General features: G+C 55.7%; 6 protein-coding genes across 6 annotated transcripts; 2 read left to right on the plus strand and 4 right to left on the minus strand.

Annotated features, from left to right (window-relative positions):
* Nucleotides 1-217: 217 nt before the first annotated feature.
* On the minus strand, nucleotides 218-1270 carry EX895_000493 (uncharacterized protein; the record flags this gene model as incomplete). Its single annotated transcript, XM_029881094.1, has 1 exon — nucleotides 218-1270. One exon carries the CDS (start codon nucleotides 1268-1270, stop codon nucleotides 218-220), a length of 1053 nt encoding a protein of 350 aa, XP_029742480.1.
* Nucleotides 1271-1874: 604 nt separating this feature from the next.
* On the minus strand, nucleotides 1875-2841 carry EX895_000494 (uncharacterized protein; the record flags this gene model as incomplete). Its single annotated transcript, XM_029881095.1, has 2 exons — nucleotides 1875-2010; nucleotides 2105-2841. The coding sequence occupies 2 exons, from the start codon at nucleotides 2839-2841 to the stop codon at nucleotides 1875-1877; spliced, it is 873 nt and encodes a 290-aa protein (XP_029742481.1).
* Nucleotides 2842-3271: 430 nt separating this feature from the next.
* EX895_000495 (uncharacterized protein) lies at nucleotides 3272-4426 on the plus strand (the record flags this gene model as incomplete). Its single annotated transcript, XM_029881096.1, has 1 exon — nucleotides 3272-4426. The coding sequence occupies one exon, from the start codon at nucleotides 3272-3274 to the stop codon at nucleotides 4424-4426; it is 1155 nt and encodes a 384-aa protein (XP_029742482.1).
* A 79-nt stretch (nucleotides 4427-4505) lies between these two features.
* On the minus strand, nucleotides 4506-6290 carry EX895_000496 (uncharacterized protein; the record flags this gene model as incomplete). Its single annotated transcript, XM_029881097.1, has 1 exon — nucleotides 4506-6290. The coding sequence occupies one exon, from the start codon at nucleotides 6288-6290 to the stop codon at nucleotides 4506-4508; it is 1785 nt and encodes a 594-aa protein (XP_029742483.1).
* Nucleotides 6291-6680: 390 nt separating this feature from the next.
* On the plus strand, nucleotides 6681-9059 carry EX895_000497 (uncharacterized protein; the record flags this gene model as incomplete). Its single annotated transcript, XM_029881098.1, has 2 exons — nucleotides 6681-6710; nucleotides 6810-9059. The coding sequence occupies 2 exons, from the start codon at nucleotides 6681-6683 to the stop codon at nucleotides 9057-9059; spliced, it is 2280 nt and encodes a 759-aa protein (XP_029742484.1).
* Nucleotides 9060-9258: 199 nt separating this feature from the next.
* Nucleotides 9259-13275, minus strand: EX895_000498 (uncharacterized protein; the record flags this gene model as incomplete). Its single annotated transcript, XM_029881099.1, has 1 exon — nucleotides 9259-13275. One exon carries the CDS (start codon nucleotides 13273-13275, stop codon nucleotides 9259-9261), a length of 4017 nt encoding a protein of 1338 aa, XP_029742485.1.
* Between the last annotated feature and the right edge of the window lie 3113 nt (nucleotides 13276-16388).

Raw genomic sequence — 16388 nt, forward strand, 5'->3', positions numbered from 1 at the left:
CTTGCTTGTCATGATGCGGCTCCGAACGCAGCTCAGTCAATGGTCGAGCCATTCTGCGACAGGCGTTACTGATCAATTCTGCACACATGCCTGTCTGCAACGAGCACAAGGGTCTCCGTTGTGTCGAAAATGTGTTTACGCAATGTATGTACAGGAGGATGCCAGCTTCGCAGTGTCGTGTGCCCCGGATCTCAATCTGCATTGGTAAGCAATCACATTAAAGCAAGTCCCACAGCGGGTCGTCAGATCGGATGCCTTGCCTGCGCGTTGCTCGGGTGTTACCAGGCTTGGGTGCTGGTGTCGACGAGAAAGTGTAACCCTCGAGGGCATTGTCCACAGCCTGCTGTGAGTACGGCTGGGCGGGCACTGCCAGTGCTGGTGTTGGTGCCCCTTGCTGACGTGCCGAGCGCGAAGACGAAGCGAGACCGCCGATGATGAGGGAGCGAAGTGCATCTCCCGACAATGGCTCGAGCGGAGCTTTGGGAGTAGTGGAAGATGTGGGTGCAGAGCTGTCCTTGGGAGCAGCCTGCGAGGGGCCGAGCACGGCGATACCTCCCTTGGGCACCTTGAACGAGCCCGTGGGCGACTTGGCTTTGCCCAGGAATGCGAGCACGTCACCCTTGGTGATCATACCACGTACACCGGTTCCCTTGATCTTGGACTCGGCGTCCTCGATGCCGTTTTCGGCGATCAGACGCTGCACCGAGGGGAATAGAGGGCCCCTGAAGTTGTGGTGTGCGTTGGAGCTCGAAGCTCCTGATGTGGACGGAGCAGCAGAGCCAGTGGAAGCGGCCGTCTGCGTGGTTGATTTGGGTGACGATTTTTCGGAAGTCTGCACCGACTGGTCCTCAGCGGGGGAGGCAGAAGGGGCTGCTTCGTCGGCAGGTACTTGGACATTGGAGATATCGTCCCCTTCCTCGGCGAGCATTGCGATGGTCTTGCCGACTTCGACGTCTTTGCTTCCGTCCTGCACGACGATCTTGGCAAGTACACCGTCGTCTTGGGCCTCGACATCCATGGTGGCTTTGTCGGTTTCGATTTCGAGCAACACGTCACCCGCCGAGAAAGCCTGACCCTCCTTTACTTTCCACGCTGCGATACCACCGGAAGTCATGGTGGGCGACATGGCGGGCATGGCAAACTTGGTGATGGCATTCTGCACTGACGAGGTCGACAAGGTTCGAGACGCCAGAACGGTACGCGAAGAGCTGGAGCCGGCAGCAGCGATGAGCCTTGAGGCGGGCAATAGTAGGGAGCGCGACGCCGACATGTTTGCTGGGTGTGCCACTTGCTTGGTCTGGGTTGGACGATGATCGGAAGGTTGAGAAGAGAAGAAGGAGGTTGGAGCAACAGTAAGCAGCTCATCCGAAATCAACACCCACACACTCATCCACGCACGCACTCGAAAATTGGCCGACATCCCAAATCGATTATCGCCTCAAGAAGAACTCAAAATCATTGCTGCTGCCAAAAGCGCTTCTCCCTAATCCGAAGAAAACGGAAGCGGCGAAAAAAAGGTAGAGAGAAACACCACTGCGACCTGCTTGCCTTTCCCACCAAAGAGGGATGAGAGAAAAAGGGTCCCGACAGCGCGTTTCTTTGCGTCCGGTTTGTTGGGAGCGGCTACCTTATCCCGATCTGCCCGATCCCGACGACATCAACTTCAAGATGCGGATCTTTCACTGTTCCATCTTCTCACATCATTACAGGGTTCTGCTTCTAACAGATGCTTCCGTCTGGCCGCAGAACGAGATCAGACGAGTCAGGAGCTGAGCATCGTGCGGATCATGAATGCGAGTTGTGACGAGCGACGATATCAAGCAAACGAGAAGATATGTTGTCCTTCCAATACAATAGGCTGTTCCAGCGGGCGATCATTCCTTCTTGGACTTTTTCGACTTGCTGCCATCCTCGGTCTTCACTTTCCGTTTCTTCTCCTTCTTGTCATCCGTGACTTGGCTCGCTGGCTCGGATGCCGAGTCTACACCACCTTTGGCACCGGCCGGCTTGCTATATGACAATCGCATATCAGGACCCGAATGAAAAAAACAGACGTCAGTTCCTGTTACTCAGGCCAATTGGCGCAAGACAAAGAAAGACTTACAAGTTGCCCTTAAGCAAATGCCACGGCTGTTGCGGAAGCTTCTTCTCCTCAAACCTGTTGCTCGTCTCCTTGACTTTGTCAGCCTTGCTAGTTTCGGCAGGTGATGCAATCGACAGGTGGAGGCATCTCGCCACTTTGACCGGCGCAAGCACCAGCTTCCCCGTCTCGTTCCCGTCGCCTGCTGGCACGAGCAACTTCAAGCTCTCCAGCTCCGACGCGGCTCCTTGGCTCGATGACACACTAGCGTCTTCCACAGCTGCAGTTTCGGATGCCATGGCAATGAGCTGCGAGTCAGCGCTCGACTGTGCCTTTTTCGCTTTGCCTTTCGGTGCGAATGGCACCGAGGCGTAAAAATTGAACGTCGCCGCATCGACCGAAGACGTGGTGGGCACCTGAATGGTTCCCAATGGTTTGGACGCTGCCTTGATGTCTGCTGTATCGTGGGGTAGGTCAATCACCACACCGTCGAGCTGGCCGGGAGTGAGACCAGCTGGGATGCGAACCGCCCAAAGCTGCTGTTGGTTCGAAGCACCGAGCTTCTTCTGAACGAAGGGCGAAGATGACGAGAACGGGACAGGTTCGAAGCCTCGCGGTGGGCGATATCCGATGTTGGAGAGGTTTCGAGAGGCAGGAAGCTTTGTTGTGGATACCACGGCGGTGTGAGTCTCAACGGACGAGCCGCCGGAGCTCGACGAGGAGGAACTCGATTCCGAGTCCGACCGTGACCTTTTGGACATTGCGAGTTGTCGATTACGTTGCGTTCCTTTTCTCGTTGATGTATTGCTTGGTGTCGTCGACAGCGCTCCAAGGTGTATGCCGTGTGCGAGCAGGCTGCAAGGTGTGATGGTCAATGGACAGTGAGGAACAACTTCCAAAGTGGTGTTGCAAGAGAGAACTTGCTTTTGGTGCATTTTAGCTCAGACTTACTTCCAAAAAAATTCTAGACATCCGTCGCTGGACGGCCAAAATCCAGCAAGTAAAGATTACGTAACTGACATCCTCCACTTTGTTCGGCTTCCCCTTTCACAGGCTCTCACCGGTCACCGGGAGTTTGATCCAAGCTCAGCTGGCTCGGGCTAGGATCATAAGGTGATACAGTATCGTCCGTGTCCTTACCGCCATCTTTCCTTCAGATTCCATCCCACGTCGGTTACAGCAACACCGATTATGGATCTCGTACGAGGACTTCTCGAAAAGGTCGGCGTACCCGTGCCCGACACCAAGACGCTCTCGCTCGTGGGTACGCTCATCTGCATCGGCCTCACCGCACCGCTGGCGGTCATGTTCCACTTCTCCGCTCGCCCACGCACGCAGCGCATCAAGATATACCAAGAACGCGTGCTCATCCTCGGTGCATCCAACGAGAAGGGGGTGGGCGAAGCGCTTGCTCTCCAATATGCTCGTCGTGGATGTCGCGATCTCATCCTCGTCGGACGCAACCAGCAAGGCCTGGAGGCGGTCAAGAAGCGCTGCATCGAGCAAGCCATCAAAGGCGAAGAGTACGATATGTCGGATGAAGCTCCCGGTGACGCGGCGAAGCTACTACACGACACGCGCATCCACTGCATCCCTGCTGACTGTGCTAAAGCAGAAGACGTTGAACGGCTCAGGAAACAGGTCTCGGCCAAGTTCAAAGGTCTTGATACACTGCACATCTGTTTTGGAGTTTCTGCGCTGCTACCCTTGCTCGGAGTGGCAGGGGTAGACCCCGTGCGACCGTCGGGGGAGCACAACGCAACAAAGGTGTACGCAGACAAGTCCGGCCTCGAGGCGGTGCAACAAGCTGTGGCTAGCGCCTCGAACGTCAACGTAGCTGGAACAGCCGTGTGTCTCGCCGCTTTCCTTCCAATGCTCCAGACCACCTCACCCTTCCCTGCGGTCGTCCTCATCTCTTCGGCGGCAGCCTTGTTCGCTACTCCGACGCGCTCCGTCTACGCGGCGACCAAGTCGGCCCAGCTCTCGCTCTTCCGATCCGTCGCAATCGAGTCCCAAGCACATGCCGAAGTAGCTCCAGACGCCTTGGGCAAACGTCGTTCGAAGGTACGATTCCTGTCCATCTGCCCCGGCACCATCGCTACGTCCTTCCGCCACTCGGCGGTGGACCTGGACCAGAGCAAGTCCGACCTGCCCGAAGATCTTGCGTGGGTCAAGGGTGAACGCATGCTCACTTCAGAAGGCGTCGCGGAAAAGACCATCTTTGCGGTAGATCGGTATACTGAGGGTACTATCACCCTACCGCCCTTCTACGCGCTTGCGACGTGGATTGACAAGATTTTCCCCGGATTCATTGCAAAGCAGGCGCGAAAGAAGTATGCTTATTGAATTGAATCTTTTCCGTGGAGAGCATCGGGTATTGAAACTTGTCAGAATGTCAGAATGTCATCCATCCCACTGCTTGTGATTATCTTCGATCGTCTGCGGGTTCCTGCTCGTCTGCACCGGAAATCCCCGCCAGGCTCGAAGTTAAGTCGGTCCTGTCACCCCGCTTTGCAAAGTCGGACAGATCGCTGAGCGTGCGTAATGTTCTTGAAAAGAGACGAGTGAAAGCCACATCCCATTGTCCGATGGAATCGGAGAGGCTAAAATTGATGGACCCGAGTTCGGAACGGGACATCTTGACGTTGGCATCTGCGTTGTTCGCATTTGTCTCTTCATCTTCGTTTGCATCCGCACTAGCTGTTCGGCGCCGCTTGCTCGGCAACCCATCGGCGCGTGGTTCGTCGCCTTGTGGCGCGAAATCCAGGTCGTCGTCATGTTTCCTCTTGCCGTTGGGGTCGTTCGAAGTGACGGTCTCGACGGTCCCTAGCACGGAGGCGCCGAGCGTTTGATCTGAGTCGACCTCCTTTTGGAACCTGTTCTGAAGACCAGAAGGCTCGTCATCGTCGCCATCGTCATCGTCATCGGCGTCGGGGTCGAGCTTTTTGTCGAACAAGTCTTGATAGTGTTTATGCTCCTCAGTGTCCTCAGCAGCGTCAAAATTTTCTTCCATGCCAACTTTTCCACCACCGACGTCGACATCTTCGAACTCCGGGTCGTCTTCGTCTTCATCCTGCTCTATAACTGTGCCAATGCGCTGCTTGATATCGAGTGCGCCATCGAGTGTGTTGTCTGGAGGCTCGTCCTGCTCAGGCTCGTCTTCTTGCATCGTAGGCGGAGCAGGTGCATCCAGCTCAGAACGCATCCAAGCAAAGAGTTTATCACGCGAAGAGATGGCGATGTTTCGCAATCGCACCTGGTCCGTCACTCCAACCGTCTTGTTTCCGCGACCACCGTGTATAGGCAAGCTTTCTCGAGGCGACGTGCTCGAAGAGGCGGAAGCGTTGGATATGAATCGACCGTCGATGGCGGGAGAAGGCACCAGACTGCTTGTGGAGTGCATCGCTGGGGCGAGGTGGGGTCGTCGAGACTGCAGATAGTCATTGGTGCTAGATTGAATGACGGCGGTATCGGCGTCTGACGAATCTGGAAATGCTTTCCTTGCGTTGCCGAGCGCTACTGGAAGATTGATGATGTTGCCCCTCAACACTGCTGCCCATATTCGGTCAAGAAAATCCAGTGTTTGGAGGGCAAGATTGAGCTGTTTTGTGCGCGAGGCGATTTGATGCTGTCTTTCATCTTCTTCGTCCGAGTCTGAGTCAGCGTCCTCGGACTCGTGGTCCTGACCAGGTTCTTGACCAGCGTCTTGGACGTCGCTGCCTGGTCTCTTCTTCGATCCACTATCCTGCTGCTGCCTTTGGCGCTTTCGCTGTCGTTTCAATGCCATGGCCTCCATGGCCAGGCTGTATCCTGTGATGCCATCGCTGAGATCAGTGGAGCATCGCAGCAGGTACGAGACGAGCAGGTTGGTGCTTCCACTGCCATACGGTGGCACGTGAGCAAGGACACCCAATAAGCGCATCCACTCGCCAAGGTAGCTGGCCAATGTGTGTAGCGGCGAAGTAGGATCGAATCGTTTGCGATAGCCTCGCGTGATTTCTTCCAGTGCACCATCGAGGAACGACCTGAGCTTGGCTTCCTGCTTGCTGGTCAGTGGTTTCGGTGTCGCAATCGAGTCTGTCACGTCGCCATGGTGGCTGCTGCTGCTGTTGTGTTCCTCGTTGGACTGCACGGCTGTACGACTGCTGGGGTCGTCGAAATCAAACACTGTCGACAAGTCGTCGATGATGAATCCGCCACTAGACTGCATTCTCGCCGTAAGTTATGGACCGTTGGTTCTCGGGGATGGAAGGACTGTCGCAAGAACCGGAACAGCACGGGCCTTCCGACGAAGCTCTTTATTTTTGGCCTCCACCTTTCACTCTCGCGTCGAGAGCTCGGCGGCCTTCTCGGAAAGGGTCCTGCATAATTGAGAAGGAATCGGAGAACTGCGCAGAACAGGTTCGCTGACATTTTCAAGTTGCGCCTCTGCGCTGCCTCTTTACCGTCACAGCTGAGCCGACTTTTCTTCACGCCTCATACTCCTACGACCGCGGACAGATCTGAAAGAGCAATGCACAGAGCCGCGATGCAAGAGTGCAGATCCGAATCAACTGTTCAAACGCATGTATTGATCCTGGCCATGCCATAGTCAAGGAAGATGGCGAGTGGTCCCATCATCTGGTCCGAGGTGAGCTGATCGGTTGCCAACTTTCACTCCGCAGACATTCAAGCTTATCGTCAAAGATCTCTTTGGTGTCAATATTGGTGCGCTTGGGACCCCAAACAGACACGACAGGAATTATGCGAGAGCCTCCCTTACTATCGAGCCTACCAGACCGGATCCTACGTCACGGGAAACCTGGGCCGGCCCCCTTCCACCTCCGAAAAACAGCTTGGCCGCAACATCACCATTCTCAAAGACACAATTCCTTACGGATACCTTTTGGCGGGCTGGCCATCACGGCGCGACGTATGGGTGCACAACGGCAAAGTCATCATCTCCCACGGAGGCGGTAAAAGCGAAGTGGATGAAGTCCAAACTAGATCGACTGCCTCCGCCAAGGCATCTCTCAAGCAAGACCAGTCAGCAAGCGACAACATCATTCGTTCCCTCTTGCACTCCTCGAGGCATCAACTGCCTATTGTCCTCATTGCAGCCGACTCGTATGTGCTGCTTCCTTTCAAGCTGGCGTGCTCGTATGCTGTTCTGGGCTGGTACATTATCACCGACTGCTGGGCCGAACGCGAGAGCATGAGCAGTGAACATGGATTCGTAAGGTGGAAATTTCGTTTCGAGTGGATCCTGGCTCAGGGTCAGCCTTGGTGGGAGCTGTCTGCCGCATCTCATGGCAGAGACTGGGATCCACGCCAACGCATTGAAACCTTCACAAAAGCTCAGCGGAAGCTCGTCAAGCAGATGGGAGCAAGGGACGGGAACGGACCCGCTGACTCGGCCTCGAAAGTATCACGATCTTACTCGCCTTCGCCACTGCCGGACTCATGGCCATTGAAAGAAGTGGATCGAGACAAAACACAACGACTCCTCTTCGGACCTATCGACATCAAAGCCAAGCTCATTTCCACCGTCACCGCAACACTCGGTGTCGAAGCCCCGTGCAACAAGTCCAACGCAGCGACTTGCCTTCGTTGCAGATCACCCAGTCCCATGGTGTTTGACATCGGCTGGATGTGTCTACAACCCGAATGCTCGTCGTTCTTTCTCCTGCCCTGCGGCGATCATCCGAGCGAAGATACTCTAAGATTCAGCGCCGCCTTCGTCCAACCGCAAGGCGACTCTCTCAACGACGCTTTCCCGAGCGGAAACCCGCCGTTCCCTCTCATCCCCACCCGACCTTCCTCTCGCTCCATGGACCAAGCACGCGGACTTTGGTGTCGCAGGTGTGGTCGTCTCAGTTGCCGTGAAGTAATCTTCCAACCGCGATGCACGCACTGCGGACACAAAATCGGTAAATGGAGACCTCTGCCCTCGGTTGAGCCGCCTGTGCTGGCTCGACGACCCTTTGACTTCCCCTCGTCGGGACCTGACAGCTTCAGACTGGCTATTTTCGATCCCGTAATCAGTGCGAGTTCGGGGATTTCGTTGGGTATGCGTAAGGAGGACGGGCTGGTGATGTACACGTTCGAGTTTCCGGCGATGTTTGGCGATTGCCGGGTGCATCTCGTTCAGGCGGACGTTGGTGGGGGTGGGCAGGAGGCATGGGCTGATCGAATCTTTGCGGCTTTTCAGAGACATGCGTGGCCTGTTGATAGAGGAGAAAATGAAGAAGGATTGGAGATCGGTGAAGCGAATATGATGACACCGGCAACCGAAGAGGGGCAAGAAATGGCACGACAAGCGCAGCGTGTCAAGACGGAGCCAGTCTTTCCGCCCCCCGCATCTGCAGCTGACGTGCGAAATGCTGATGCAGGTCATGATAGCATCGTAACGAATGGCCAACAGCGTCTCAAAGCAATCCCATTCCGCCGACACCCCTTGAACAAGCACGCCGGTGGATCAGGCCGGATGCTCACACAGCAGTTCACATGCAATTACGGCGTCTCTTACAAACATGTCGTTGCGATGGGCACCGAACCTCTCGACTCGGCCTCCCCCTCCTGCATCCTCTCCACCCTCTCACTCCTCCACGTCCGTACGCGCTGCGTCGTCCCGGACTCGCACACGTTCAACGAGCTCTACCCTGTGCTGTACCTCGACCATCAGAAAATGGGGTTTCACGACGACGGAGAACCGGGCCTGGGTCCCGTCGTCTCGTCCCTCTCGTTGGGCTCGACGTGCAGGATGAAATTCAGGCTTAAAGCGAAGCATCAGTCCAGTTTCCAACAGGTACAGGCCAGAGATCGGACCGTGCTAGATCTGCCCCTCAGGCACGGCTCGGTGGTGGTCCAGGAGGGTCATGATCTGCAACAATTCTTCGAACATTCCGTGAGCCCAGATGGGTTCAGGATCGCTGTCACCGCCAGAAGGATCGACCCGAGCGAGAACAACAAGCCGTGTGACAGAAAGAGAAAAAGGTGATAGGCGTAGACGACAGAAAAGCCCAGCTGGAAAGTGAACCGTTTCAAAGCCAGACTCTCAAAGCACATGAAGATTCACATCTAGCACCATCAGCGCTTCAGTCGTTCACAAACAATTCACAGACCGTGCAAACCATGGAAGCCGCCTCGAACAAACAAATGCAAACAGTAGGTGTGGCGATTGCAGAAAAAATACAAATTCAGAAAAAAGTTCGAGAATCGTGCAAGTGATGCTGCTGATATGAATGCTGAGGAACCAAGTACTGCTCGGTTCGTTGATGCTGCTGTTGATGTTGGGAAATGGGGTTATACGGGTCATACGAATCCTGTGACGATGACGGATGTGACCAGATTGGTTCCGACTCTGAATCTCTTCTTGCTGCGAACATAGTTCCATTATCCGAGACGTTGTTGTTGCTGACGTGCATGTTCGCCAGCTGTCTCTCTAGCGCGGTTGTGTTGTCGTAGATGCTAGTATTTGTGTTGATCGAATTCGGATGCGCGCTTCCGATGTTGACGTTGATACTGGGCAGTAATCCCAATTCGACCGCCAACGGCCTGTATGGAGGCATGCTGACCAGTCCGTGCTTGATCAGCAATGCTTTCACCTCCTCTACGCACCTCTGCCTCTCGGCTCCTTCCAACACACCTGCGTCTGCGAACAGCTTCGTGACAAACTGACTGCCATGAACCTGATCCACCAGAATCTCCTCCAACAATTGCGGCCGGCCACCTTCGAACAGCACCCGCAACAACTGCCTCGATGCCTCGGGATCCGTCTTCTGACCGATAATACGAAGCACCGTCTGCGAGGCGAGCTTGTGCGTACACAGGTTGGCGAGATGCGGAGCAAAGCGCGGCGCAAGCAGGCGAAATCGTCCTGGCAAAGCCGAAGCGTCCAGCAGCCAAGTAATCAACAAGGCACCGTTCTGGCTCGTGGCCAGTGGGACCGAGTTGAGCACGATCGCCAGCGCCACCTGCTTGATGTGGAACTGGGGCACCTGGGGCGACTCTAGACACGCCCTCATGCTGCGAGATCCAAAGCGGCCCTGCGCAACTTCCCAGCACCGATCCACCATGGCCTCGAAGATGAAGTCGCTGTGCGGACTGCCGAACGGGATCAGCCTTTGCACCACGTAGTTGCCAAACTGATCTAGGAGCAGTGGCGGCACGTACGGTCGGATGTGCTGAGCGATGATGGCACGTTGGTCGTCGGCATGTGTGCAGTCGATGATCTTTTGGGCTGCCCAGGTGCCGTTCTTGTGAACGCCGATCATGGCCAAGTGCGGCGCAATGAGTTCGAGCATTGTCTTCTTCATGGGCTCGCTACAGCGTTCGAAGAACTTTTGCACGAGCGTATTGCCGATAAAGTCGGACGAGAGGTCTACCACGCACGGAAGATAGTCCCTCGCGATCGCGTCTGCATCGGACGGAAGGCAATTGGGCGTCTCGAGACGCTTGCGCACCTCTTTGAGCCTGTTGTTGTCGAACCGCTTGCCAGGAGGCAGCTCTGGCACCGGCGGAATGCGTGTAAAATAGGTGACGAGGGGCCTAGATCGAGCGATGCGGGCAACGTCGGCTTCAACGCCAGGATCTGTCTCGTCGAGCTGACGCAACAGCATCTGCAGGTCGTTGATCGTCGCCTTGGGCTTCATCTCGGCTGGCAGAGGTACACCGCCCTTGTCGCTGCTAGGAACAATGCTGTTCGACGAGCTGTGTGTCGGGAAGCCAGCGACTCGTCCAGGTGCACCTGTCGTTGGTAGTCGAGCAGCATCTGCACTCAGGTTGCGAACGAGGCCATGCGTATTGAGCACATTCGGCTGCAGATAGTGGTGCCTCGACGAGCCGTCGAGAGCGACGCCATGACGGGGGTCTTCGAAGCCGCGGGACGTTTGCGGATCCAAGGTTGTGCCAGGAACCACGCCCGAAAGAGAGGCAAGCGCGTCCATCGCTGCTTGAAACTCGACAGAGCCAGGATCGAGTGATCCAAGATAACCGTCCGAGACTCTGGCTGGTACCTTGGCAAACCCAATCCTGACTGGACCCACCTCGGCACCCAGAACCTCCCGGCCATGAAGCGCCTTGCGCGCTACCATCGCATCGTCGAGGCGGTCAAAGTTGATAAAGGCGCAGCTTTTGCTCGCCAAGACACGGATGCTCTCGATGGGGCCAAAGGGCGCAAAGATGGAGACCAGAGTCTCGGTGGAAGTGGTGGAAGGTATGGATCCGATCCAGAGCGCCCTCGATGCCTCTTGGCTGACAGGCTCTGCACCAAAGGCTTCACTACCTGCTGCGCCATCCACCAGGCCACCGAGCGTGTCCGTGTTGGGCGCAAAGCCTCCAAGCCCTGCTTGAGGCACTGATTCAGGTTTGCCAAAGCCAACACGCACTAGTCCTTCTGGTCCCATCGTGCCAACACCAAGGCGCCCGGCCAGACGTCCAAGTACATCATCTTTTGCGCGTATAGCATCGGCGATGTCGACAAAATTGACGAAAGCGCAGCTCTTCTCGGGGACCAGCCGAATGGTCTCGATGGAGCCGTAGCGTGACAAGATCTGCAAGAGGTCGGAACTATTCACCGTGGGCCGGAGGTGACCGATCCACAATGTGCGTGTTGGCTGGACAAAAGGGGAGTTGGCGCCTGACTTTTGACTGCCTGGACGTTGCTGCAGCTGTTGCGTTCGAGCATGGCCGTACACATCGACCATGGAGGACGCTTCGCTGGCACTGGAAGAGCTCGGGCGAGACTGAGCGTCTCTTGCTAGCGACGCTTCGTACTGCATCTGAGTCATGCGCAAGAGCGCTTGCTCGGCACGAGCACGGCCGCCAGGACCCGAAAAAGCTGCAATTGTGCCTGCGCGATTGCGCCCGTTAGCCAGGAACGCGGAGAGGTCGCTGGCCGAATCGGTGTTGGGAGCCAGTCCAGCCGACAAGACAGGCAGATTGAGGTGACTGGAGAACCCCGGAGGCGTCGAAGTCGTGTCAAAACCACCGAGCGTGCTTGGAAGGACGCCGGGTGGACCTGCGCGATACTGACTAAGCACCGGAGCGCGAGAATGCGGCTGGTCGAGCACACCCATGCTGGTGGCTCTGGGTCTGTTTGGGCTAGCAGAAGCTCGATTGACAGAACCGTTGACCTGTGGCGAGGAAGCAGTGCTGTACTGGTGGAGACGGTTGTGAAGTGCTGTGTTGAGCAGTGACGAGTGAGGTGCGTTGCCGGCGTAGGGACTTTGGGAACCGGAGAGGTTACCAGAGTGAGTACCGGCGGGAGTGCCCGCAGGCTGTGAGGCCGTTTCGGAAGAAGCTTCTGTGGGGTTGAATGCAAAGGAGGGTAGATAGCTGCTGCTGCGCGCCCGACCTTCACCGTTGTTGAGCCTTGGTCGCAGCTGCTGGACGCCAAGCGTAGAAGAGCGGTTGCGGAACTGTGAGGAAGCAAGGTAAGCATTCGAGTCGGCAAAGTTGTGGTCGTTGTTGGAGGGCTGATGCGGAGCCTGAGATGGGTCTGCGTGAGAAGAGAGGCCGGGGTGTGACTCGCGACGGTCAACTGCGCCCAGACCAAGATAGTCGAGCATGTCCGTATTGTCGAACGAAAATCGAGGGCCAGAGTGGGTTGGGGAGGTCAACTCATCTTCATTGGCAGCCGATGTCATGGTGCTCAAGCCAGAGCGTGTGGGCTGCCAGTGTGAGGAAAAGAAAGACGGGCCAAACGCATTCGCGAGGTTGGCTGTTGGGAGCGTGAGGGATCCAGATCGGAATCGTTGCGAGGAAGATGGCGAAGCCAGATCGTGATCGAAGTGGACTGCATTGTTGGACGCGGGTAGTTGTGACGCTGAGCCAACTCGTGCGAGGTCGTGCAAGGTTGCATGTTCAGAAACGGGACGAGGCGCATGCGAGATTTGTGAGAGCAGCGGTCGAGGATCTATGTGAGAGGGTTGCTGGAGGATTGGGATGGTGTCTCCCCAGCTGGAGGGAAGGGTGCCGGCGCGAGCCCTGCCACGACTGGAGCGACTGCTCTCTGCGGGCTCGAAGATGGGATCCGAGTCATTGGCGATGCTGGCTGTGCGATAGGTGGGCTGAGATCGGAAAGCCTCTTCGTCGGCCTGGAGCTGGAGAGCCCTTCTGGAGAGTAAGGAGGACTGTGATGCTGTTGTAGATGCCGATGCCGATGCAGATGTAGCGTTGTGATTGACGGCTTGGCCGTTGTAATAGTCGTGCATATTTGCAAAGAGCGGCCGGGACTGTTGAAGTGGAATTTAGGGCGAATCCGACATGAGTGGAGAGAGGTAGCGCTGCCGCGATCAACAATCTTGACCCAAAAAGATGATGTCCAGAAGGGAGAGCAAAGGCCTGCCAGAATGGCGGTCTTCGGTACGAATGCTACGTCAGAGCAGAGTTTCTACGATTCCACGAATGCGTGTGCACTGACAAGTGCGATGGTTGTCATGAAAGCTGCCGCGGTCGTTGGGTTAGGGTCCGAGCTAGAGTGTGCAGCTTCTTGACTAATTCTGGACCAAGGTCCGGACCAAATGCCGACGGCCAGGAGATGCTGGCAGCGAGCTGGTGGATGCGTTTGAAAGCAAAGTATATCTGCGAGTCCGAGATTGGCTGGGACAAGTGAACGAAGAAGGAAAAGCAAGAGTTGCGCCCGTCGAGGTACCGAGATGTGTTCGACGAGTGCGTCTTCCCTTGATCGTCGTCTTAGAGTGAAAGGATTGGAGTCAAGTGAAAAGAGTGCGACATAGACAGCAGGAGAAGCAGGCGCGGAAAGCGAAAAGCAACGGAAGACGACCTTGAAACTCATTTGTGCTCAATGTGCTTGCTGATTCTGCACAGTTGATTGGGCCTCAGCTTGGATCAGGGTCACTTGGCGTGCGCCCGTGCACCCTGGAATTGGGTTGCCCGATTTGGATCAACGCAAGATCGGCTCTCCCGAATCCAGCATCTCGCCTCTAGTACATCGTCAAGCAGATAAGAAAGCCAAGGCGACACATGCACTCGATCGCTCGCTCACGCCCTACACGAATCGTCTTCCACTGGAGCGGAAACGACCGCTGAGTTGGTGTGGCGCTGCTTGCTTCAGACAGCCAGATTGGACAGAAGCAGCTAGGTACCTGGTCGCGTTGATGAGAAGCGGTTCCTAAACGTTCTGCTGCTCGCCCGTAACTTACTGCGTTGTAAAATGACGGACTCAAGTTGCTTCGACGAGCGTGAGCGTCTGCGAAAAAGACATGCACGGCCCCTCTTCATTTTCACACGAGTGTGCAGGAGTCTCTAAGTTCGATGAGACGATGCGTCTCTTCGTCGCGCTGGCGTGGCATCGATGCGCGCTCGCTTTCATCTGCTTGGATTACCCGTGAAGACGCTTTATGCAGCACGCTCTCGTGCAGCCGAAGTGTGAACAGCAGAACGAACGGCGTCGTGCTGTATCGGAACACTACATGTGGCAGGTTATAGAAACCCTTTCTCATGCTCTTGTGGCCGGTCAACAGAAGGCGTTCTGACTCGAAGCTCGCATGGATACGAGTGTGTAAGAGAATAACCGAGAGAGAGAGAGAGAGAGAGAGTTTGTGTGTGTAGGAGAAAAGGCGTTCTGCTAGATAGCGTTCTGCCAATCTAAGCTAGGCGCCGGTGAACTGGCCCCGACATCGAGGCAGAATGAATTCGCAGAGTGACGTGCCGCCCGCGGGTTTTGGGGAGCCATTTCTGGATCGGCGTCGTTTGGCCCGCGGTGACAAGGCTGGCTGTCCGACTCGTGACCTGGAAGATTGCGCGCGATTCAACATTGAGAACAAAAGTTTGGCTTTGGGTGCGGCTTCTGGCTGGCCGCCAGGGTAAAAGTCGCTGGCGTTGCCTGTGGGAGCCCCTGCATTCTCTTTTGGCCGTGAGCAGACGGAATGGCAAGCAAGAAGCATTCTTTAGACGCTCGAGCCTCTCCTATCTTGCTGTCATGGCCATCAGCCATCGATTCGGGACTGTGCCTATTTTTGCTGTCGGTTGCTCATGCCAATGCAGGATTGACTGTACAACAGACTGTAAGAAGCTCCTCTTTCTTTCTCTCTCTCTTTGCCTTGCGCCACTCCGGGCATCGATGATGATGTCTAGCTGTCTGCTTTCAGGTCATGGCTCGAGAGGTGCTGTTCGTTTTCTTTTCATTCTGACGTCTTCTTCGAATTTGTGTCGTGAGCGTCCAGCCAACCAGAAAGATGCTTTTCCTGCGCGCCAAAAAGTTCAGTCTGGCCCGGCTCTTTCCTTGCCTTTTGTCTCTCAGCCTGCTGGCCTGCCTGCATTGTCGCAGAAAATTGAATGGTAACCTAATTTACTGATTTTTTCCCCTCTCGAACTGAGGACGTCCATCACTCAGCGGATTGACAAGATGGCGCTGGGCAGCCTCATTTGTAATTTTCTACTTCTTCTTCTTTCTTGCACTGACTGATGTTGTGCCTGCGCGCACTGCGACGAACGACTCGCAATGTCTTCGATCCTTGCCGCTTATGCCTTTTTAGCTCTTGTTTTCAAATATTGCTGCGCTTTTTTGACTCTCTGGTCATCCGCCTCGAATTGCGGAAGCATTCCTTCCTAAGCCTCACTCGACTCGCCTCTCACACGGACCGCAGCTTTTGAGTTGCCATTTTCGATTCTGGCACCTCGACTCTCTCTCGCAAAAAGACCTTCGCGCCGACCTGGTGGACTCGAACCTGGACTGTCACCGCCGTTTCATTGCTCACCGCCCACCGCCGTCGCCGCCATTCGAGGCAATCTTCCCATCCGTTCCACGATATCACAGACTTCCATACCCTCTCCAGCCATCACATCCTTCTCTACCTGCTGCCATCATCGTCACCAACTCCATCACTACCGACCGCTCACCTTTCCTTCGCTCGCTCACACTCTCTCGCCCTTCCTTTGTACACTTTGCAAACCGCCTACCACTCGACTTGTTTCACCTTCAGACCGGGCAGATTTCGAAGCTCTTGCTCTCTGGCGCCTTTGCTCAGCGTCGATTCCGTCTCCCAGTCTCTATTGCGCTGAACAAAGAGGGATTCTTCATTCTAAACATCTCTCGCGGCACTCTCTTCCCAACGAAATTCTTGCTACGAGACACCTATCATCGCATTCCGAGTCTCCGCAACCCTCGACGATACGACGACGACCTTTGCAACCTCATCAACCTTCCCGGTGTCACCTCGCCTGAAGTCTCTGCCAGCCGGTGGATGATGAATGGTCTCACCCGTCACCCTTGATTGAGCGTTGGTGTACCTTTTCCTACATCATTCGCGCTCGCTCTCATATTCCAGCTCTCTACCGTGTATTTGCCCACTCGACGAGCTGG

Source organism: Sporisorium graminicola, chromosome SGRAM_1 (genome assembly GCF_005498985.1).
Source record: "Sporisorium graminicola strain CBS 10092 chromosome SGRAM_1, whole genome shotgun sequence".
In the NCBI taxonomy this organism is placed as follows: Eukaryota; Fungi; Basidiomycota; class Ustilaginomycetes; order Ustilaginales; family Ustilaginaceae; genus Sporisorium; species Sporisorium graminicola.